This window comes from Pteropus medius, unplaced genomic scaffold (assembly GCF_902729225.1).
Source record: "Pteropus medius unplaced genomic scaffold, Ma_sr-lr_union100, whole genome shotgun sequence".
Lineage (NCBI taxonomy): Eukaryota > Metazoa > Chordata > Mammalia > Chiroptera > Pteropodidae > Pteropus > Pteropus medius.
The window spans coordinates 7946901-7969994 of record NW_024349803.1 but is presented as its reverse complement, the minus strand read 5'-3'; the positions used below and the strand labels follow the sequence as shown (position 1 = coordinate 7969994).

Genomic DNA, 23094 nt, shown 5'->3' with positions numbered 1-23094 from the left:
GAAAAAGAGAAACTCCACCCCTCCAAAGGATTAGTACTATGCTAAGGCTTCCCAGTGAGTGTTTAAGGAAGAAACTTTTTACCCACATTGTTTCATATATGGAACAGTTACCATCCTTACCCCACTGAGCAGAGCAGGAAACTGGGGCTGCAGGAGTGTGTCTACACTGCAGGCCCAAGATCACATAGCCAGGGAGCTGCAGAGCTGGCATGGGTGCTGGCTTATTTGATACAAGGCCTGGAGCCTTCGCTGTTCCTCCATAAACTTCTCGACCCATCAGACCAGATAAATTCCAATTGATTTTGCTTGGCCTTAGAACGAATGGGGTGTTACAAGAGTACATTTCTCTGAGAGTGCTTTCCTTATTTCCCACAATGTGGGCAGCTGGCAAGGGTGCCTAGAGGATCTGACAGATAGGAAGAGAGGAGGCAGCCAGGGGTGATGGCCAAGTGGCCAGGAGAGTCCCCACACGGACAAGTGGTGGCTATGCTGTAAGGGCCTACTGTGCCTGTTCTCATGGGCATGTATCTTGTGTTGGCAGTTAATTTGCCAGACACAGACATTCAGATGGGCGTGTTCCCTTCACATTGGCCTCCTCTGGAAGATTTCCGCTTATCCCAATAATCTTCCGATCATTTAAGATACTCTCAGAATTCTAGGAACTGCCTCCAGAGGCATAAGGTGAAATCAACTCATTTAACTTCACACATACACACACAACTATACACACACACACACATATATACAGACATACGACCACCCCGCCCACACGCACACACAGAGACACACGCACACAGAGCACAGGCGTGCACACACCCAGCTTGCTCATCCTGAAGGCTCATCAGGCTTGGCTCTGGATTCTTTTTCCATCTTTATTCTATCAAATCCCCACTTCCCATGAGTAAGATTTGCCAGTATTAAAGGAGTGAACAGACTACTATCAGAGGGACCTGGGTTTGCCTTTCTAATCCATCACAGTCAATGTCTAAAAGTCACGGGGACCCTCTGGGGGGCATCCTGGTCTCCCTTATCATGCTTATCTCAGGACAGGTGGCTCCATTTGTATAATTAAGCTCTTTAAAAAGATGCTGATAACCAATTAGGAATCGAGAGGCCTATGACATTTTATTGGGCTACAACGAAGCGAAATTGAGCATCTCCTAAATTCGAGACCTTAAATTGGAGATGCAGAGAATTATCAAGAATGATCTGGTCCTTCTTCATTTATTTGGCCAAGAAACATTTATTGGAGCCTGTCCTCTGCTGGGCCAGAGCTGGGCACCTGGGACACAGAGACGAAGCCACTTCATTCTCTGGCTAGTAGGAGAAACCATGCATCAACATATGTTTAGCTCACAGAGAGACAGACAATATGTTAGAAGTTGGTACCAAGCCCTCTGAAGTTTAGCAAGAGCCCTGATGGGGAGGAGGATCCGGGAGGGCACCCCAGGGGATAAGCACAGAGCCGACTCCTAAGGGACAAAGAGTGATGCAGGGAGGGAGGGTCGAGGAAAAGGAGTGGAGGGGGCCAGGCAGCATCTGGAAACTGGGGCAAACTGTGGAGAGAGGACTGTGCACCACAAAGACTACCATTTACTACCGAGCGCTGCCTATACCTGGGCACAGCACTGAGTGTTTACCATGGGAGCTCGCTGAACTCCCCCACTGCACGCAGCTCCTGAAATGTGAAGGTCAGGGAACCATTTGGAGTAGAGCTGGGAGCAAAGGTTTGGGCGAGGCCACTGAAGCCAGCTTGAGGGAGGAGTCACTGGAGTCACCAGTGAGGGTCCCAGGGAAGCTCTTTGGTGGGAGCTCAGCCCCTCCCTGGAATTTGTTACTTTATAAATATATTTGTTACTTTCTCCCTCTGTTCACCAGGTGGCCTCTGATTCAGGTTAAACATAAAGGCTTTAAATTAAAGCTGCCAGGGGATCATAAAGCAACATTTTACATTTGAGCTTAAATACTTCCCATTTTTCACATGAACTGTTATGATCCACTTTCCAGCCATGTAACTGAAAACAATTTGTGGGCTGTGTGTGGCTGGGCAGTCCAACCCTCTCCGCTATCTGGCAGTTCTCAAGTACAGCAGTGAAGATACCCCATAAAAGAAAGAGTCCCTTGGCCTCTCCCTGGGGGGCCCACCTCACAGGCTCCGTTCTTTGGGCTCATTGCAATGCCAGCTGGGCTCCCTGGAAGAATTATGGTTTCTCCTCTGGACAAGGGAAACCCAGTGCCGTAGGAATCCGCAGGATATCAGAACAATGTCCACGCACCTTCTCCATCTTAAGTGTGTATGCAGGGAGTCCTACTACAAAGAACAATCTGAGGCTTTTGCCCCCTTTCTAGGGAGTCCATTTCTTCTCCACTGAGTCCCTAGAAGATGTGAACCACCCACCCAGCCTCCTGGCTTCATAAATGCCTGACCCTAACCTCACTCCCCGGACTTTTTCATCACCCAGAAGTACTGTGTCTTTAAGTCTCTGTGTCTTAAAGCCAAGCCCTAATTCAAGGCCACAGTCTCCGGTCCTCCTTCGGTCTCACCAAGACCTCCATCTGGGCTCCTGTACTTTGTCACAATGGTCGGTCCCCTCTGGCTTCACCCTTGTTGGATAGATGCCTTGAAACAAGATGTCAACCTCTTCTCACCAATGCCCTCAGCCTCTTACCCCTCCAGGCCCGTCATTCGTATACAACTAAGGAAGAGTCCACCACTATAACTTGTCCGGATATGTTCAGACAGCTGAACGGGGCCTGCAGCCACGACTAGGGCCTTACTCCCCGCCACGTGCCTTCTGAACACGCCGGCCTCTTTCCTCTTCTCCAGAAGCAGCAGTTACCTCAAACCTTTTCCACCCTCCTAAAACCTGCCACCCAAGACTTCCCACCCCTGACTCTTTTAACCTCTCTCCAACCTCAGAGAGAAGGTAGGAGGTTGAAAGAATTTTCCATTTTATGGCTTTTGTCACCACATCTGAGTACTTGCATCTCTCTGTAGGCACCTCAGCTCTATCTAGCCATTTCGACAAAAAGAGTTCCTTCTCCCGAAAAATGAATACGCTCACAGCCCCCCTGCGCCCCGTCTCTCATGAACTGTCTTCCCTCCCTCCACAAACCGCTGTCTCCATCTCCTCCCCTCCCACTGACCCCTCAACTCTGCTTCCTGGCTTCCTACTTCTGTCCCCTCTGAAACCCTCCATATAAGTCACCAGTCAGGTGATTATAATAAGCCCAGTGGAGACATCCAACTGCCAGCAGCATTTGCCACTTCTGTTCCCTCTTCCTCATTGATACTCTTTTCCCTTGGCTTCTATGAGAGGAACACCTTCTGGGTTTCTCCCGCCTCCCCAGCCATTTCTTCTCGGTCCCCTTTTCAGACTCCTCTTTCTCTATGTGACACTTCAATGCAGGTTACTCATCCAAAGCTGTCAGCTCTTCTCCTTAGGAGACTACGGCCACACCCTGGGCCCCTCCTGCTTTGACGTGAGGCTGCCTTCTGATTCCATTGCCCATGTGTCAAGAGCTGGCAGTGCTCCTCCCTGAGGGTACCCCAGAGGTGCTTTAAACTCAACAAGTCCAATACTGACCTCAGCCTCTTCCCACCCAAGCATGCTTCTCCTCCTGAGTCCCCCATCTCCAAGAATGGCACCATCAGCCACCCACTTGCCTAAGTCAGAAACTCAACAAATATACACTGAGTCAGGTAGTGAACTAGCTGCCAGTTTCAATAGTGAACAAACAGGCAGAGTCTCAGCCACTTTATAGGTTACATAATGGCCAACGCAGGGAGAGAGGGAAAGAAATTAACTCAGTACTAACACATAGAGATATAAATTTGCAACTGTGAAAAGTACTGCTGAGAAGAGCTCCTCAGCCCTGAGAGGACCTGTGATGGGGTACCCACTGTGGTCGGGGGTGCAGCAAAGGCATGCCTGAGGATGGGCCAAGAGAGATGGGGCCTGAAGATGTTAAAGGAGAAGTCAAGAATAGCTGTTTTCCAGCCCTTGAAATGTGCTCGGATGGAGCCCCCGTGTGCGGGTCAGGGAAGAAGAGGAGGGTGAATTCTGCTTGCCTTATATTGATATCGACATGCCTGTAAGCCTCCAATGAAAGAGGTGGCAATTGGATACGTGAGCTTGGCCTAGGGACACAAAATTGAGAGCCAGTGCTGCATTTATACACTTGGAGGCAACTGTCTTAGGATGAGAACAGAGGAAGAAGGGTAGAGAGCTTGGGATGGAAGCATAGTCCTTGATCTTTCCTCTTGACCCCAGGCTGAGGGCCAGCCTGACCCTCCTGCTGTTCACTATATACCAGAAAGGCTCTGAGGCTGCTCAGGACACCCACCAGGAGAACTATCTGGCTGTCTGTCCTCGAAGAGAAAAGCGAGAAGAGAGAAAAGTGAGAACGTTAAGGAACAGCAGCTGAGCGGTGACTGCTAACCAGCAGGAGGGCGAGCAGAGAGCAGCCCAGCCAGCTGCTGTCTCTAAAGGGCACTGCTTGACTTTGAATGTTTTCCTAAAGGACAATCTTCCTTGGGAAAGAAGATGAGAAGTTTAAAGAAGACAGGTGGTGTGTATAAAAATCAAGGGAAAAATTCGCCATAAATCATGACAATGCTTTCTGAAAACATACAAACCTTCAAACAATAATGTGATTTGTAGAAGGGTAGCAAGTTCTCAATACTCAGGCAACCTGAAGAGCTGCCACCCCATCAGCTTTGCATAAAGTCCCCAGTAGAAGTGGGGTCCCCTAGTTGCCCACAGTGTTCCCAGCAGGGTTTTCCCCTCCACCCCACTCCTTTGCTTTGGGAAACACCAGCTCACCCTAGTCCTTGCCCTCCCACCCCAAGGCATGATGCTTGCCCCCAGGGCAGTGTGTGTCTGCTGGGATGGGGTAAAGGCAATGGTGCCCAGGTGAGATCAGGAATGCCTTGTGACCTGAACGGTCCAGTTAGAATTGCCCCTACAGCAGAACTAGACCTGTTGGGGCTGGATGTGTACCATGGGGTAGAGTAGACCTGGGCCCTGGGCAGAGGTTACCCAAGGCAGGGAAGGAGGGAGGAGGTGTGGGGCAGATGAGGAAGACTGGGCCACTCTGCCCCAGCCAACTTCACCCCTTCACTGGGACAAAGAGCCCACTCACTTCTCCTGCCCTCTCCCTTTGTGATGAAGCCCTGCAGCGAGCCAGTCGCCCAGGCCAGGCTCGTGAACTTTATCTCCACCTCCTCCCTCTCTTAACAATGCAATCACTGCCAAATGCTGTCAGTGTTTCCTCCTTAACTGAGCTCAAACTGCCCTCTGACTCCTCTGACCCACCCAGGACAGCTGAAAGCCCCTTAAGTGCTTTTCTCCCAACTGTTCTCCACAATCCTGTCAACAAGTTTGACTACTTTATTCTCCCACTCAGGATCTCTCCATTACCCACAGGACAAAACTCAAATGGCAGAGCCCTACATCCACCCCCAACTCAGCTCTGTCCATACCCTGCCACCTTCCAGACACACAGCCTCCTCTCCCTTATGTCTTTTCATGACCTCATCCCTTTAATCATTCCTCCTACTTGGAAGATCTTTGTAGATCTCCTACTCATCCTCCAAAACCCGGCTTGTAAAGGCTCCTTGTCTCACTCCCAGCTCTGTGCCCATACCTACCTATTGATCTCTCCGCTGTCACAAAGTAAAAATGTATTTGAGCTTATTCATAAACGTAGTGGTCTCTATAGGAGGCCATGAGCTCCTCAAGGCTGTTCCATTTCTGTAGCTACAGGATCTGGCCAGGTGCCTGAACACTGAACAAGCGAATCAAGAACATCTCTCTGAGGCCAACTCCAGGTGATGAGAGCCTCAGTCCTGAACCCCAGCTCCTCCTCATACCCTTGCCTTCTCAGTGGCCCAATGGGCATCACAGAGCTCTGATCTGCCCCAGTGTCATTTACCTGAGTGCCCAGCTATTGTAAGCCGCTGCCCCCACTCTCACACAGGTACAGCCCCAGTCATCGAGGGGCCAGCTTCCTAAGGACTTTGTCCAGAGATGGTCTGTGTCACTACACAGGCCTGGTGCTGCCTCTCTGTAGATGGGCATTGGACACAGCTATTCACACCTATATTCCACCCCGTCAAGTGTTGCTCTGGGCAGGCTCTGCTCCCCCAAACATCCCACAGGCCCAGGACTACACAGCAGGATTAAAGGTTGGAGGCTCTGACACTCACCCCTGATGCGGGATTGGCTGTCCAGCCCAGCTCTGCAGTAGCCGTCCTGGTGTCCATTAAAGTTTCTGTGGATCAGAAAGGGAAAGTCTAGTGAGTCAGAAGGATTGCTGGACAGTGGCACTTATGTTCATGAAGTTACTTATAATGGTAAATGTCAATGCTAGGAGCCTCAGGCCCCTGTGTGAACCAGAAAGGAAAAGTCTGCCGAAGCCTCTCCCAGAACACAAATGCACATCTCAGCTCATGGCAGAGTTAGACGCAGACCTCAGGTCTCCTGACGCTAAGTCTGCTCTCTCCCCAAGTGACCCAAAGCTGCCTGCATGGGATTAAGTCATCTGCTCACCCACCACTTTACCCTCAAGACAAGGCTTCTTCTTGTAATACCCTACCTGGAGGCTCTTCCAAGCCCCTGTTGACTTTATAGCTAAATTTAATTCCTTCCTTGGGCTTCCCGGGCCACCTCTTTCTGCCCTCTTCCTCCCCACTGGGCTGTACCTCCAACCTCACCTGCCTATCCTACCCTCTTCACCTCTACCTCCCCCTCAGGCATCTGTTTTGATACCCTTAGATGATTTCCTATCAACTCCTCTAGCCCCAACCACTCACCCCTAGGCCCAGATACACACCCACCCCCTTCCCCAGGACTCTGCTGGGGCTCACAGAGCTTTGGCAAAGCCTCTCACAGAACACAAATGCACATCTCAGACGCCAGTGGCCTGCTTCCTGGTTACCCATCCTTCTGGCCAGTGAGGGAAAGACAAACAACCTGATCCGACTGTGAGCTCCTGGGAGCCATCAGGGTAGCTACAGTACACATGCCAAAATCACCAAGCACCATGTAGCGATCGAGTTGCTATGTATTATAACAGTTTTCTGCCAGCAGCAGAAACGTGTCCTGAGAACAGGGCGCCTTTTTCTTCTTTTTCTCTTCAGCCTATTATTGACCAACCACCGCCAGTCCCCGCCCCTCAGCAGAAACTGATCCCCGAAGGCTGCTCATCAGCTCCTGACCAGCAAACCCTGAACCCTTTTTGTTTTAACAGCTTAACTGAGGTAGAAATGGCATACAATAAATTGCACAAATTGTATATTAAGGTGTACAATTTGATCAATTCCGACATATATTTACGCCTGTGAAATATCACCGCATCGAGATAATAAATACATCTGTCATTTCCAGGAGTTTCTTTGTCCTTTTGTAATCCCTCTTTCCCTCCTTCCCCTCCCCCACCCTGTCACTATCCCCAGGCCATGACTCATCTGCTTTCTGTGCCTATACATGAATTGTCATTTTGTAGAATTTTATATAAATGGAATCATATAACGTATACTGTTTTTTAATCTGGCTTTTTTTCACTCCGCATAATTGTTTTAAGATTCATCATGTGTATATCAACAGTTCATTCCTTTTCATTGCTGAATAGTATTCCATTGTGTGGACATAAAAAAATTTGTCTATCCATTCGTCTATTGTTTCCAGTTTCTGGCGAATACATGAGAGGGTAAGAGAGCTCCATTCCAGTTCCTTCACATCCTCGCACCACTTGGCATGGTTGGTCCCTTTTCATTTTAGCCATTTTAATAGGTATGCAGTGGTATCTCATTGTGGTTTTAATTTTCATTTCCTTAATGACAAATAATTTTAAATATTTTTTCATGTGCTTACCTGCCATCTTTATATTCTTTTGGTGAATTATCTGTTCAGTGTTTTTCCAGTTTTAAATTGGGTTGTTGCTTTTCTTATTATTGAGTTTGGGAAGTCCTTCATCGGATACATGCTTTGCAAATACTTTCTCCTACTCTGTGGCTTATCTTTTTATTCTTTTAACAGTGTCTTTCAATAAACAGAAGTTTTAAATTTTGATGAAGTCCAATTTATCAATTTTCTCTTCTTTTCTTTGCTGACATATCTGAGAAACCATTTCCTAACCCAAGGACACAAAGATTGTCCTCATACCTAGGTTTATATGCTCTATCTTGAGTTAATTTTTGCATAAGGTGGGAGGTACTAATGAAATGTACTACTGTTTTTTTTTCATGTGGATATTCAGTTGTTTGAAAGGGGCATCTTTTAAAATTCACACAGTGATGCTGTATAGGCTGATAGAGGTGTCTTATCCACCTGTATTTCCTAGGGCACGTATCAAAGAAACAGGCATAACATGTCCTACCTAGCGGCATAAGTGCTCGATAAACAAGGGCAGGGAAATACACACGATGTGGTTTCGGTTTTTCCCTCCTCTGTTTCCTTCCCTCCTGAACACCCCTCCACCCCATGTGACCAGCCATTCTGTGCTCACTGCTTTAGGCAGAATAGGAGAGATATGAATGCAGAATGCAGAGTTATAAAATCTTGGGCCCCTTAAGAAAAGGAAGAACTCCTGGCATAAACCAAAGGTTTGGGAAGAAACCCACCTTGTGAGCAGGACTGAGGGAATCAAAGTAGAAGTGATAAATGAGGATCTGTGTTGAGAAAAGGGGTTCCCCTTGCTCTTGTCCCTCAGTGCTCAATCCCAGAGATGAGACCGATGCTGGGAGTCTGTCAAGGTGACAGGGCCTTGGACATCCACAACCCAGTGTGGCGATGCAGCAGCAAGTGACCTCACCAGGCTTATGTGACACAGGTGGAACAAAGGGAGCCTTAGGGCCTCAATGAGGCCTAATCAAAGGGACCCAAAACCACCCAGTGGGGACCTGTATGGACTACAAGCAAGGGTCAGACAAGGTATTGGGTGTCTCAAAGAATGCCCACGTGGAGAGGAGCCAACAGGGCCAGTGATGCACCCTCCTCCACAACCCGGACACTACGTAACCTGGATTATGTTTCCGGTGCCCCAGTGGAATGGGGGCTCTCAAACTGCAAACTGAGGGAGAAAAGTAATAAAGCAAGCTGTATTTTCTTGCCCATTTGAGTCTGAGCTGGGATCGAGAGTCATACCCCGTGCACATCTGAAGGAATGCGTGCGCTGGAACAGACTTCTCGAGTTTGTTTTCTCCTCCAATTCTTTTGACAGCTGGGGAGGCAGATCCCCGCATGGAGCAACCCTCCCTCGCCCCCTCATCTCCACTTCACAGCACTAATAATGAGAGTAATGACACACCAAATTTACATAATACACTTCTCAGAAGACACTTCAGGAGGCTCTGAAGAAATTCATCTCCGTGATTAAAATGCCTCTGCCAGGTGGGTCCGAATCAGAAGCCACAAAACCTATTTGGCAGCGTTAGGAACCAGGGCACAGAAAAGCACAACGTTTTCCACACGGTCACTCACAGCCTCCCACCCTGATGCCGCCAGCCTCAGACCTCAGCACTCTGCCCACCACGACCTAGGCTGTGACTCTGGGGCAGGTGGGGTGGGGATCAGAGGATCCTTGCTCATAAAGCCAAGAAGCTGCAGAGAACAATACACCCCCCTCCACCTCAGGAAGCAGCAGTGAACAGGCAGAGGACGTGGACAGAGAGGGAAATAAAGCCCAGAAATCAAAAATAAGGATCAGCCTTCATTCCTAAACCTTCCGAGGACGGGTTCATTCCGTTAACCCCATTAATTCAATCTAACACTTCGTTATATTCCTAGTCACCTGCTCAAGGGCTGTAATTGAATCTGTTTCTAAATAATGTTTTCCATTCACTTTAGTGGGCAGAAGTTGCAGCAAAAGGAATCCATTTCTCCACATCCTACCCGCCATGAAGGCAGAGACCACAAAACCATAAACCATCCACTCCACATGATTTAGGGCAGTTTCTTTTCTGGCACCGAGAGCTCCTGATGATGGCATTACATTCTAGTGGGGGCTGCATAAAAGTGATTTGAGGAGGTTTACATCTCCCCAGAGAGGAAGAGAACACTCATTTGCATTTATAAAGCATATTGAGAGTTCTGGCAGAAAGTTATGGTGGAAGCACAATTAAATATTTACCATCACTTCTGCTCTCAAAACAGTGGCATGGGGACCAAACCAGCTGGAGGTGCATGTGCTGCTGTCAGATCCAATGTCTACAAGGGACAAGACTCTGGGTCCCACGCCCACTGCCTGGCCTCTGCCCTCTGGGAGCAGTGACTGCCCACGGGAGGAAAGCCGGGAAGGGCACACGCAGAGTGGGGAGAGGCCACCGATGTGGGCAGACTGGGTCCAGATCCTGCTTCCACCGCTTAGTAACTCTCTCTTCCCGCCGCCCCCACCCTCCTCATCTGCAGAATGGGGCTAGAGCTGGCTAGTACACAGGACTCTGTGAGGAACTCTGTGAGACAAAGTACTGCTAAATATATGTTATCGTTATTATAACTGAATCGCTCCAAGCTTCAGTTTCCTTAGGTATGAAAAGAATCTAATGATAGTATCTTTAAGATACCTATAAGATATCTGTAAGGATCGAGATTAGATATCTAATGATATCTCATCTACTTCCCTCCTTGCATTGCTGTAAAGACCAAAGAGTAACACATGTTGAGGGTACAACAGTGAATCAGAGTGGTGGGCGCCCGAGAGGGCCTCATCGTCAAGTCCAAGGGAGACAAGGGGCAAAGTCACACTTGGCATCCTACACTGGCTGAGCCCATGAGAAGAGGACTGAGAAATTCAAGAGAATAAACAGGGTTCTTCCGCGGCGGGGAATAAATGGGCCTGTCGCAACAGAGAGAATCGGGGGACTCATGCTGTGTGCAGGCAGAGGGAGACTCTCGTGGTCCCCTGGACAGGGGTGGACACTGGTGGTAAGGGAAGAATGGAAAGCTCCGCCTGGCCCTAGGACGGAGGGGACAGAGGCAACAAGGGGAGGGGCAGAGACAGGTTGACAGGAAATGAAGTGGGAGCCAGCAGGAGGGTGAGGAAGACAGTGTGAGCGAGCGGGGATGGGAGGCCATGAGGGGAGACAGAAGGAGGCCTCTGGCAAGAGCTGGCTGGATTGGCAAGAACCGGAGAAGGATGGGGTGCATAAGAAGCCTGGCAGAGAGACCCTAATTTCCCAGGGAACAATTTCTCTGTAGTGGTTTCGATATGGAAATCGTCAGGGCCCCTCCCAACCATGGGAGGCCACTGTCTGAGAGTCCAGGAGGTGGGGCGAGGTCTAAACTCCTTGAGAGAAGGAAGAGGCAGCTGCCACCTGGCTCTGCAGAAACTTCCTGTTTCTGTCTGGATTGGCACCTTGGGATGTATTGACATTTGGGATGAATTAGATACCCATCATGGTGAAAGAGAGATAAATAAACCCTCTCCTTACTGCTCTGCCATTCTTTTTGGAGAGACATTAATCAGACGTTCAGCTGAAAATATTTACAACATCCTTTCATCGTGGTAACAATATACAACAACATGTACAGATGGAATAGGAGCTTCTAGGTCTCTCTGAGCAGTGCCTCACGTGTATGTGACAAGGCGAATCCACAGACCTTCCAAGCAGGGAAGGACCGATGTAGCTGTGCCATCATTGCCCTGTGCTGCCCTGGTGGCCACAGAACTCAAACCTAGAGGCCACACCATGGAGTGGTTTCAAGAACCAGGCTCCTCCTACAAAAATGCAAGGAGCTGAGGGTCGGCCCACTGCAGCCCTGACTCCCACCCTCAGCCTTCACAAGGGGTGAGGATGGCAGGAAGAGAGCTGAAATACAGTGGCATAAAGGGGCTTTGGTATCCATTCAACAAAGTTTGTCTGAGTAACTCCCGCAGACAGAATGAATACTGTGCAGGCAGAGAGACAGAGCAGAGAACAGACAGACATCCAGCCATCAGGGAGCCTGCGGGCAAGTGGGGAAGCAGAAATTAATCATATAACCATGCAGATAAATCTGCAATTACAGCCTCGATGAATGGCAGGAAGGGAGGATTCCAGGGACAGTTCTGAACACTGAATAAAATGACAGGTGTATGGAGCTTGGCATGCAGCTGGTACCTTCTCCTTCCTTTCCCAGCCCCTGGCTGATGAAAGCACAGGGACCACTGCCTTCACACGCACGCGCGCACACACACACACACATCCCAACCTACCTACCTAAGACTGAGTCCTTTACTAGCAGGAATAAAATAGTCTCTCTAATCCCAAATCCAGAGTGTGTGGGGCGCCCTTGACCATGGTGAGGCCCTCCGCCCTTTCAGAGAATCCCCACGCTGCCCTCCAGACCTGGACTCAGCATCAGACAGCCCTGAGCACTTTCTGGAGCAGACCTCTTCCAGCCACCACCCCAGGCTCCTAAAGTGTCCCCTCACTCCCTGGCCCTGCTCTGTCCCTCACAGCAGCCTGCCAAGTACTCCAGCCCAGCCTCACTGCAAAGGAGCTCCTTCCCCTGACCTTCCTCGAGGCCGTGTCCTATCTCCACAAGCCCCACTCAGTGGGCAAGCCAGCTCCGATGGCACAGAACTCCTGAATGATACCCACATGGCTCCTCAGGTGGTCTGTTCCCTTCTCCATTCTCAACTTTTAAGACAGGCTCCCACAACCAACGGCTTCTAAGACCCAACTTTTCACCATGCTCAGACCTCCTACTGATTATATAGGCCAGCTTCCTCATCATTGCGTCCCTGCCTTTTCAAATCGGCCTCAAGTTGCCTCCTTGGACCAGAGGAGAGAGAAGTTCTGTCAGCTCTGGGTTTAGAAATGGTGCTGGTTGAGTGCGAACTGTTAAGGACGCCAGCCAGCCTCAGGAGCCCGTGTTCTGATGTGACTGGGGCCTGGGCCTAGCACCGCTACAGAAGGTTGAAGCGAAAGTGTTCCAAGTGAGCCTTTTGCATCCCATCCCATTCGTCCATCCTACCTAAATCTACATCAGATCTCTTTGTCACACTGGCCCCCCTCCAAACTTTCCTACTGCCCTTCCCTGAAGCCCAGTGCAGAACCTCAGAAGCATTTTGCTTTGATTCCTTGTTGTCCCTTAGTCTCTTATCAGATCATCCACCAGACATCAGTGACTTTCTTTGCAGCACCTTCTTCACCCTATCCCAACACCCTATCTGCGTCCAGGGCTTCGCTCTGCACACTGGGACCACACACTCCCCTCCTAACAGGTGTCTCACCAGAAGCCCCCATCTGAACCATTCCCCATGCAGCTTCCAAGTTCATCTAAATTTGTATCTTCTTTTGAACCAACAGAAATGGTTCAAAAGCAGTATAAATACATTAAGCAAAGTCTTATAGACTCTCAGGTCCTCTGGCCACCCAATGATTTCACCCGCAAGAATTTATCCAAAGGAAATAATTCTAAAGGAAAAAGAAAACAAAACACATTATATCATGAATATATTCATTACAGGAGGTATCCCCAACCCCCAGGCTGCGGACCGGACCAGTACAGGTCCGTGGCCTGTTAGGAACCAGGCCACATAGCAGGAGGTGAGCAGAGGGCAGGGGAGGAAGCAAAGCTTCATCCCTATTTGCAGCTTACTCCCCAGCGCTAGCATCACCACCTCGGCTCCACTGCAGATCATCAGGCATTAGATTCTCATAGGAGCACCAGTCCCTGGTGCCAAAAAGGTTGGGGACCACTGCGTTACAACATTAGCTAGACTATAAGAACACTAGAACCAACCTATTCATGGGGGAAGAAAGAGGTGCAGGCTAACAGCTCACATCTATGCTCCTGGAGTGTTATGAAGACGATGTCACAGCATTCAGAATGTCAGCAGTAAAATATAAAGCAGGAAACAGCACTGGGCGTGCCCCCCAGTGCAACTCTGGAAACAGTGCTTCCACTGAGTGAAATGGTAGCATAAGCACAAAGACTAGCAGACAAGGGGCAACAGCTGCAAAGTTAGGGAGGTCGGGTTACAAACGAGCTTCCTGACTATTACCATGCTGTTTTAGAAGATACAAATTTAGAAAGAGAAATGTCATCAGGCAGAAAACACTTCTGCCATTGGGTCTCTTCTCTCCTACTTTATGAGTCTCAAAGTCTCCACTAACGCCAAGATACGCCACACACTTCTGGCCTTCGTGAACCTTCTGACTAAGACCACCTTTTCTAAATTGATTTTCAGTTCCCCAGAGGAAACCCACCTCCCAACCTGTGCTCATGCAGTTCTTCCTGCCTGGAATATCCTCCTCCTCTCTACCTGAAATTTTGTTTTGAATCTTTCCTTGTCGAGGATACTGTAAGTACCGAAGAGAGCAGAGCTGTGACTTCTAGCCCACAGAGCCTGGCCAGATGCCTCTTACAGCATAAATGCTCAATCAACTCTGGAGAGCTGGGTTCAAGTCTCAGCTCCACAATGAACAAATCAAGTCATATCTGAGTGTCAAAGCCTGACTTCACAGGTAGAGGCAGCATTCCTGTTGCCTCCAGGAGCTAGTGAGACCATGCCCGGAAAGATGCTCTGTCTATTCTTTAAAACATTTATTGGAACCACATTTATTTACTGTCTTTCCCAAGTGTAAAATGCTAAGGGAAGAGAAGCTATTATTATATGTTTTCATTGATTGATGTGTAATAGTGGCCGGTGCGGAAGAGAAAGAAGGCTGAGTAAACTGAATGAGCCAGTCCCACCCATCTGCTGAATGACTGATGGATTGAATGAGTCGGAACAGGCACTTACATTATAAATACAAACTGTGAAATTTGCTCTTTTAAAGAACACACAGATCAACACAGTCCTCCCCACCACACCCTTCTCCTCTGTTTCTTTTATTTTCCAAGGTGCAATTAATTATCGTAAATAGAAAGAAGCCACATTTTAAATGGGTCATAGCATAAAAATGTGCTTTAAGGAGTTGGGACAGCTCTAGATCTGGTCTCGGTTCACCTGTGGCACAGCCGGGGATCAAGCAGGAAGGCCCAGAGGCACGGTTCTGATGTCTCTCCCTCCCAGAGCTCTGCCAAGCAAGGCTCCCAGGGAAGCTGGCCAGAGCGTGGGGACAGGACATGGTCTGTTCAGCTGAGGGGCTAGAAAGGGCAGGGGATCAGCCTCTGAAGGGTTGCCATCTCTGCCTGGCCCAGCCTCAGACTTGGCACATGGCTGTGGGGTCGCTCTCCTCTTTGGCCTCAGAGGGTCACCCCGGTTCCGTGTTCTTAGAGTGGTCTCTAAGAAATATGGCAAGAAACCAAAGGGAACCTCGGGAGCCAGGGAAGACCCTCTCCCTCCTGAATCTCCGGGTCTGGCTTTGTTCCACGGTGACTTTCCAGTCTATACACCTATATCCTGCAAATGCTTTTCGCTAATAAAATATGGAAATTGCTTTAGGAGATGTATTAGTTTCCTAGGGCTGCTGTAACAAAGGACCGCAATTAAGGTGGCTTAAAACAACAGAAAAATATTGTCTCACAGTTCTGGAGGCTAAAAGTCCAAATTCAAAGGCCAAGCTCCTTCCGCAACCTGTGGGGGAGAATCCTTCCTTGCTTCTTCCAGCTTCTGCTGGTTTGCCAGAGATCCTTGATGATCCCTGGTTTGCAGCTGCATCATTCCAGTCTCTGCCTCTGTTGTCACATGGCATTCATTGTGTGTCTCCATCTTCGCATGGCCCATCTTACAAGAACACCAGTCATGTCTGTATTAGGGACCCACCCTACTTTTGTATGACTTCATCTTAACTAATTATATCCACAATGACCCCATTTCCAAATAAGATCATATTATGAGGTACTGGGGGTCAGGACTTCAATGTGCCTTTTTGTGTGGTAGGGGCGGCGGGTGGGGGGGCGCAGAGAGGGTACACAATTCAACCCATAACAGGAGGATAGGATGCCAGGAAGTAAGGCTGTTAGATTTCCTCCAACACATACTCAGGTCCTGTGCTGGGGCTTGGGAAATACAAAGACAAAAACGGCCAGGTGCCTCCTTCAAAGGCACTCATTCTAGCAGGTAAGGTCAGGTCCTCATTTGCTCCTCCAGATCCAGGTGCCACCTTTTCCCACCCTCCTCTCTCCTAGGAGGGAGACCTTTATAGACCACATTAACTGGGCCCCTCACCATGGGAGTGAGAGGCTAGGGAGTAACTGGCTCCTCCTGCTGAGCTGCGGAGGGTGGCGGCCCTTTCCTACAGCCTGCTTCTGGTAACATAGTCCCTCCCCTTGTCCTTCAGGTCTGTGGTGGTAAAAGCCCCCCACCATGGCTAGTTCCTAAGTGTTTCGTCATCCTTGCTGCCATTCTTTAATTCTATGCAAATCTTTGTAAACACTTCTTTCATTAATCTCTCCTTAATCACCTCTTAGGACTGTGCCTTGTATTCCTGCCAGTCCCCTGATGATACTCAGGGCTTAGGTTAAAAGCCCATGGTAGACAGCACTGTGTCTCCTATAACTGTCCTTGCCACATCCAGCAGCACTGCACACAAGGACCCAGCCACCTACCAGAGTGGCCAAGTCCTGATCACACTGGACTTGGACCAGACAGACCTGGGTGTGAGTCCCAGCTCCACCCTAACCAGTTGTATGACCTTGAGCAAGTCACTTAGACCCCTAAGGCTCATGTTTAGCCATCCATTAAATGACAATAATGTCAACTTCACAAAGCCTTTGTGGGGAGCCAATGAAATGTTATTCACCAAGCATTTATTGCAGGCTCTGACAAGTCGCAGTTGGTCCTCATAGTAGTCATTGTTATGTTCAAGTTTGGACCTGGTAGAATCTCTCATGGGCCTGAAGTCCCTAGCTGTACTCTATGAGACAGCTAGCCACAGAGTTTCAATCCTAGGGCCCATTCTGAAGGATGGACTTTGGCTCTACCGGGCCCTACAAGCCTCACTTGATTCAGAAGCCACACTTAGTTCTCCAGTCACACTCTTAATTTCTCTTCGGCTGCTCCGGCCCAAGCAGAGACAGGGGTATTTGCTGCAGCTTCCTTCTCCCCACATACACTGTGCATAGAGGATCAGGCTGTGGCTGCGGCCTCAGCAAGAACAATAAATGCCTGCCCTGAGGCTGCTCCTGAAGACTAACTGGATCCTGTGTGGCCCATCTTGGCCTGAAGCAATGGGGAAGGCCACCAAGAAGGAGCCCACATAACCAAGTGGCTCTCTATTCCCAGACACACACGGAGGCCCAGGAAGCAGCACTGGGCTTTTCCTGGGTTCAGCACTCCTCTCAGTGCCTGATGCTCAGGCAGAGCACATGAGGCTGGTGTTGAAGGGGCTCCAATCACTGCTCGGATGAATGGTGCATCCCAAATCCAATGTTCCCAGTACTGCTTTGAATCCCTCCCATGATGGTTCTGTGCAGTGGGTTCCTCTCCTATCTACTGCCTCCTGTGCCACCAGAGTGTTCCCTCTGGGGAGGCCACCAAGAACCTTCAGATAAGAGTCTCTCCTTGCACCCACAGCCCTTAGGAAGGTCGGCAAACAGCTCCATTACCTGGGAGCAGTGCTTCAGAGCAAAGGCAGGGTGACCCAATGCCTTTTACCTGTTACCCTTCCTGATGACATGCTACTAATCTTCCTGATGTATTGGGCCTGGTGGGTTCATTCTTTATAGTGAAAGGATTTCAATAGCGTTCTTGCTTAACGGGAGGGAGATATTCAGTCCTGGCTGCAGGAGATTGTCGTCACGGAGGGCTGGTGCCCAGGCCCTTCCATGCAACCACATCACACTTCCTCTGCCCTCACAGCCTGCGCTGCTTCTGCACGTTGCCCACCACGGAGGCCTGAGGCTCCCTCACATTGGCCTTCCTACTCCTACCACAACTTCTCATCTCCTGATGGGTCATGGATGGAGGAAGGGACCTGGCAATGCAGGGACTGATTGACAGCTGCTCTCTAAGAAGCCGTGAGCAAGGGAGACTAAACACAGGAACAGGGAAAAGGGCAAACCGGAAGTCTTCCATTTTGGGTACAAAAGTCCCGAACGGCCAGTCTATCTTTTACCGGATTCCTTCTTCTTCCTTCTTTTCCTTCTACCTCAGTTCTTTATTCCAGTCTGATATCTGTGATTCCCTGATCCTTTAATATGGCCAGACACCCTCTTAGATCCACGTGTGCCTCTCCTAATTCTGAAAACATGCCACGGCCAGAAAGCCAAGAAGAAAATCGTGTTTTACTATCTCTGGTTGGAGATCCCAAGACCCCTCCAGCATCAAACACCTGCAGGCAGGAGCCAAACTGGCCAGATCATGTTAGTGAGCATAGGCAAAGCAGACCTCTGAAGCTGGTCTTCCAGCCCCGGCATGACTTCTGGCAGCCCAACTCACTCCCAAGCCATCAGGCATTAGTGGGCCTTTAACCAGACCTGCAGCCAAGCTCCTTCCTAGGCCCTCACCTCCTCCTGACTCAGATGCCTCCTAGACAAATGGGGCATACTTTTCTCCCCAGTTCAGCATCAAAGAAAAAAGAGAGGCAAGGAGCAGTGAGAGAAAAGAGAATCACACAGGGAAGCAGTGGTCAAGGGACATCATTTAAATCAATGCCCTGATACTGATGGTGCAGGCCTGGCCAGGAGCCCACTGCTGCTCAGTGCTTCACCTATTTGCATTTTTGTGGGGAGAGTCAAAGACCTATTAAAATTGAGGAGCCTGGCATTTTCCAGTTTTCCAAGACCATGAATTCTAAGGAAGATTAAATCTGTTTTGCCCCAGCCATTCCAACAGACCCGTGAGTTGGTGCCAATGGCACATAGGTAAGAACCATGCATAATAAGCTGTTGCCTCCTGCTCCTCGTGGGCACAAGGAGAGAGGGCCTCTCACTTTCTGAGATGTGGGCACCCAGGGGGCATCAATCACACTGGAGAAGAGCGGGGAGGAGAACACGCACGCCCATGCAAAATGACTGTCTGCAGCCCTAATGAAGGCTGGCGATGGATGGTAGCCTGGGCTCGTTAATCAGAGGAATATGCTGCCGTCTGCCTGCCCTTCCAGGCCTCCTGCACCCTCATCCCAGATTGATCTGCAGCACAGTAACTCTCAGACGTCACTGGCATTGGGCTGTGCCCCTAGAGCCCCCGCTGGCAGAAGCTAGAGAAGGCCAAGGGCTCCTGGGGGGATGACTATGGCAGGGGCGTGGAGGATGTGCCAGGTGAGGTGATATCAGTCAGGGAAGGTGTGGAGGCTGGCTAGGCAGGCTCTCTTGTTCACCTGAACACACCCTAGACCAGATTGGGGCTACTGGGTTCTCAGGGGCCACCAGAGTTGAGCGGCCACTAAAAGCTAGCGCATTTCCCGCCAGGTGCTAATACGCTCTGCTGACATCTCTTCTAAGAATTATCCTCAGTGCTACCACATGGCAGCTACCACCACCCCGTGGCATTGCTCTCTTTGCATACAGCCTTCATGCCCTGCCTCACTGCCTACACCACTTCCCACTTAGACGTCCACCCTTCCCTCTCCAGAGAGCCAGGTTGGCCTACTGCAGCACCCCAGATTCACCACCCGCCCAGGTCCCCTAGATAGAATCTGTTCTCATCACACCCTGACTCTCCACCCTATCCAAGCCCTCCAGCTCTCTCAGGCCCAGCCATGGTCACTCCTGCCTCCTTGGGAAGACTGCCTGACCACCCAATCACTCCCACTCGTACCCCAGCTCTGCAGGGCCTGCATTCTGTGTCACCCTATCTGGTTTCCTGGTCCAGTGTCCTATAGGGTCTGTGAGAACAGTGCCAGTGACGTCACTCTCCTCCATGGGCACCTCGAGGGCACCTCGCATGGCCATTGCTGTGTGCATCGGGACAGGCTGCAAGGCAGAGGCCGACAGACTTTTCCTTCAGGAGGCCTCCCTGATGACTCACTCACACCACCAAGTCTGTCCCACCCCTCATCTTGATACAGAGTCACCACGAAGTGCCGGCCTCAATCACTCTCTTTTTATTATTCTGCCCTATTCTATAGGGTTGATTTTGAACTGCTTCAATGGCCTGTCTGTCCCGGATCCCAACCCTGTCCTGCTGTACCACGTAACCACTGCTATCTGTACAGAGGGCGGAAAGGAAGCAGCTGGTGATTGAGGTGGTGGATCACCAGGAACAGATGCCATGAGAGGCGTATACCAGGGGAACGGCTCACTCTTGGCTGAGCGGTCATAGTTCTAGCCTTCCTTAGTAGCCGTAGGTGGGTAAATGAGGTGATCTCCAAGGCCCCACCAGCGCTGCCCCTCTAACTCCACAGATGCCTCCTGCCCCCAATAATAGACCTTTTGCAGCTCCACATATCCTTTTCAGAGAACGCCTGTCCAACCCTATCACTCATGCTCCTAAGGCCTCTCTATTATCACCAAGACATCTGGAAAGGGGCGGGGAAGACTTCTATTTGTGTTTCCTGCAATGGCATTGACTGGCTCCTAGCATCCAGCATTTCCTGAGATCTCATAGTCTCAATACCAAGTCTCCCAAGCCTTGCAAAACTCTTGCAGTGCATGCTTTTGTGCAGAAATAACTCCAGAGGGATCTGAAGGTCCAGGAAAAGTTCTCTTGCTGGCCTGAGAGGGGTCCTTCTGTGTTCCTACAGCTGGGGGCAAGCAGGCCTGGTGACTGCAGAATCCCACTGCCCTCTCACTATGGCTGTGAGCACCTGATCTGCCCTCTGCAACGATAGGAGCGGAGGTAAGTATGGGGCCTGAAATCTCCCGGGGCAGGAGCTGTCATGCTCCCACAGCTACGAGAGCTTTGGCTTTGTAGCTTTGAGGTATTCTCCGTCACAACCTGGATGCCCCTGGATGCCTTAGGACAGCGCTCTTAGCTAGAGAATCTTTATGGACTTGTTCCCATCTAATAAGCAGCTAAAATGAGATGCGAAGAAGGCAGGCCCTCTATATATGAGTTTTTCAGAGAAAACAGACACAAAGACAGCTGGCCTGGGCTCCAGGCCTGGCTGTGCCATCACCGTGCAGTGTGAGCCTAGACCTCTCTTTGGCTAGTCTCCCTGGTGGACAACAGACAGGGTTGGACTGATCACCCTTTGTCTTTCTGGACTGAGGTTCTTGCCTGGGTGGAAGCTGAAGTGCAGCTCCTGGTCTAACGATGGGTAGTTGGGGGCATATGGAAGTCAACTCCTATTCCTACTCTTCAATGCCGGAAGCTCAAGCAGTTCATCTTGGTCTTGCATTCTCCCTGCTAGGTTGGGCAAAGGTTCCCTTGAGAGGTTGGAGCCTCTCAACTCTCTATCTTGGTTTTCTAGCCAAAAGAACAGGCTTCAGGAAAAGTGACATCTGTAGTTCTCTTTCTTCTGAACTGAGAAAAGATCACGTTCAGTGGCTTCAAGATCTGGAGCTCTGTTCCATGTCTTCCAGTGTGGACACGATGACTGGTCCAGATTTCATTCACCCACTCACATCGCTTCCTATCTAAATGTAGCAGGGAATTGGGCTCCAAGTCCAGGCATTACTCTCAACTCAGAACGTCGAGGTTTAAAAAGCCCCAGAGGATAGGGTACACTCCTCCACCTTAAGCTTGGGCCTCTGGTATAGCATCCTCACCAGTCAGTCATTCAGTCTCTGCTTGCACACCATTAAAGATGAGGCAGTCATTACCTTTCCCAGCTGGCTGTTTTCTTGTCAGATGGTCCCAGTTGTCAGAAGTCTGGCTTCTCTCTTTGGCCTTTGTATCCCTGAAAGGGCACTCACAGAATCAACTTATCCCCTTTCTCCATGGCAGCTTTTTGGATTATGAGGGGGGCAGGCCCTTCTGAGTTTTCTTTTTCCCAGTTCCCACACTCCTGGTTCCATCAGCTCTTCTTCCAGCCCCCACCACCTTGTCTGCGCCGTCCTCCAATGGGGTAGCATCTACTGCTGAGCTCACATGCTCTGTATGCTCTGAGCAGCACAGGAGAGGGAAGGGGGCTATCCCCTCCTTGGTGGACTCATCCTACTTCTCTGTCTCCCTATCAATTCCCCTTAGGAATCCCACTGAGCATGCTACGGTCTCCTCAGGAGAAACATGGCTCCTTAGAGCTCTAGATCCATCCTCAGGACCTGAAGGCTTCCGACAGGCAGCTCCCTTTGGAGTGTGGGTGCTCTTCCTCCTGGCCTTCATCTCCCTCCTCACTCCCCTCTCCTTCCTCACTCCCCATGCCTCCTTCCTCCTTTCTCCTCCTTCTGTGTGCTCTTATTGCTGCTTAATAGGGCGTTTCTGGGATGAATAGTGTTTTCAACCCTGGCTGGGACTATATCCGGCCTTTCCCAGCCCTCCCCTGTCCCCATAGCACTGGTGGAGTTCTGTGGAGAGCTGGGCTCAGACAATGGGCCAGCAGATGCACTTGAGAACTCACAAAAGCCCCATTTCCCTTCACACAATGCAGAGTGACAGGCACAGGGGACAAATCCCCTTCCTTGCACACTGCCCACATGGGATACTGTGGGCACATGGCCCTGTGCAGCAAGCTGGAGCCCTGGGTCCTGGGCCTAAGAAAGCTGATGGAAAGGCAGTCAGAGCTCACAGAGCTGCAGGGTCCCAGAGGCCAGGCAAGGCCCCCACTCCATGCATTCATGGGAATATGAGCACCTCCATCTCTGACACACTGAAGCCTTTAAATGCATATACAGAAGGCTCTGCATCTTGTGTTTAGAATCTGAGAGATGAGGGCTTGCAACAACAAACATGTGCAGCTCACTCCAATATGGGTTCTCTAAGGGCAGGAACTGTGCCCAGGTGAGGGTCAGACACAGAGCACTGGCCCATACACATCTGCTGTGAAGACTGGTACCGGTCTGTGGCCTGTTCGGAACTGGGCCACACAGCAGAAGGTGAGTGGCTGGCAAGTGAACAAAGCTTCATCTGTATTTGTAGCTGCTCCCCAGTGCTAGCATCACTGCCTCAGCGCCATCTCAGATCATCAGGCATTAGATTCTCATAGGAGCAACGGTCCCTAGCGCCAAAAAGGTTGGGGACCACTGGTCTATATATAGCATCTCAGGGAAGGAAGTTTATCTGGAATGTAGTCTAGGTCCCCAACTCCATACCAGGGGACCTTGAATTTAAGGTCAGCAACATGTTGGAGGCCTGGAGAGGGGAGGCCTAGTCCTGGCATGTGGGAGGGAAGAG

At 50.1% G+C, this 23094-nt stretch overlaps 1 protein-coding gene across 3 annotated transcripts in view; it reads right to left on the bottom strand.

Moving 5' to 3' along the window:
- The window catches only part of EPHB1 (EPH receptor B1), a 397032-nt gene that overhangs the window by 262978 nt on the left and 110960 nt on the right, over positions 1-23094 (bottom strand). For 2 of the 3 annotated variants that reach the window (XM_039837214.1, XM_039837216.1), the window contains exon 2: positions 6212-6276. In XM_039837214.1, the coding sequence (XP_039693148.1) occupies positions 6212-6276 (65 nt within the window). Of the gene's footprint in view, positions 1-5766; positions 5772-6051; positions 6099-6211; positions 6277-23094 lie in introns of those variants that run through there. The other variant, XM_039837215.1, reaches the window with a different exon arrangement.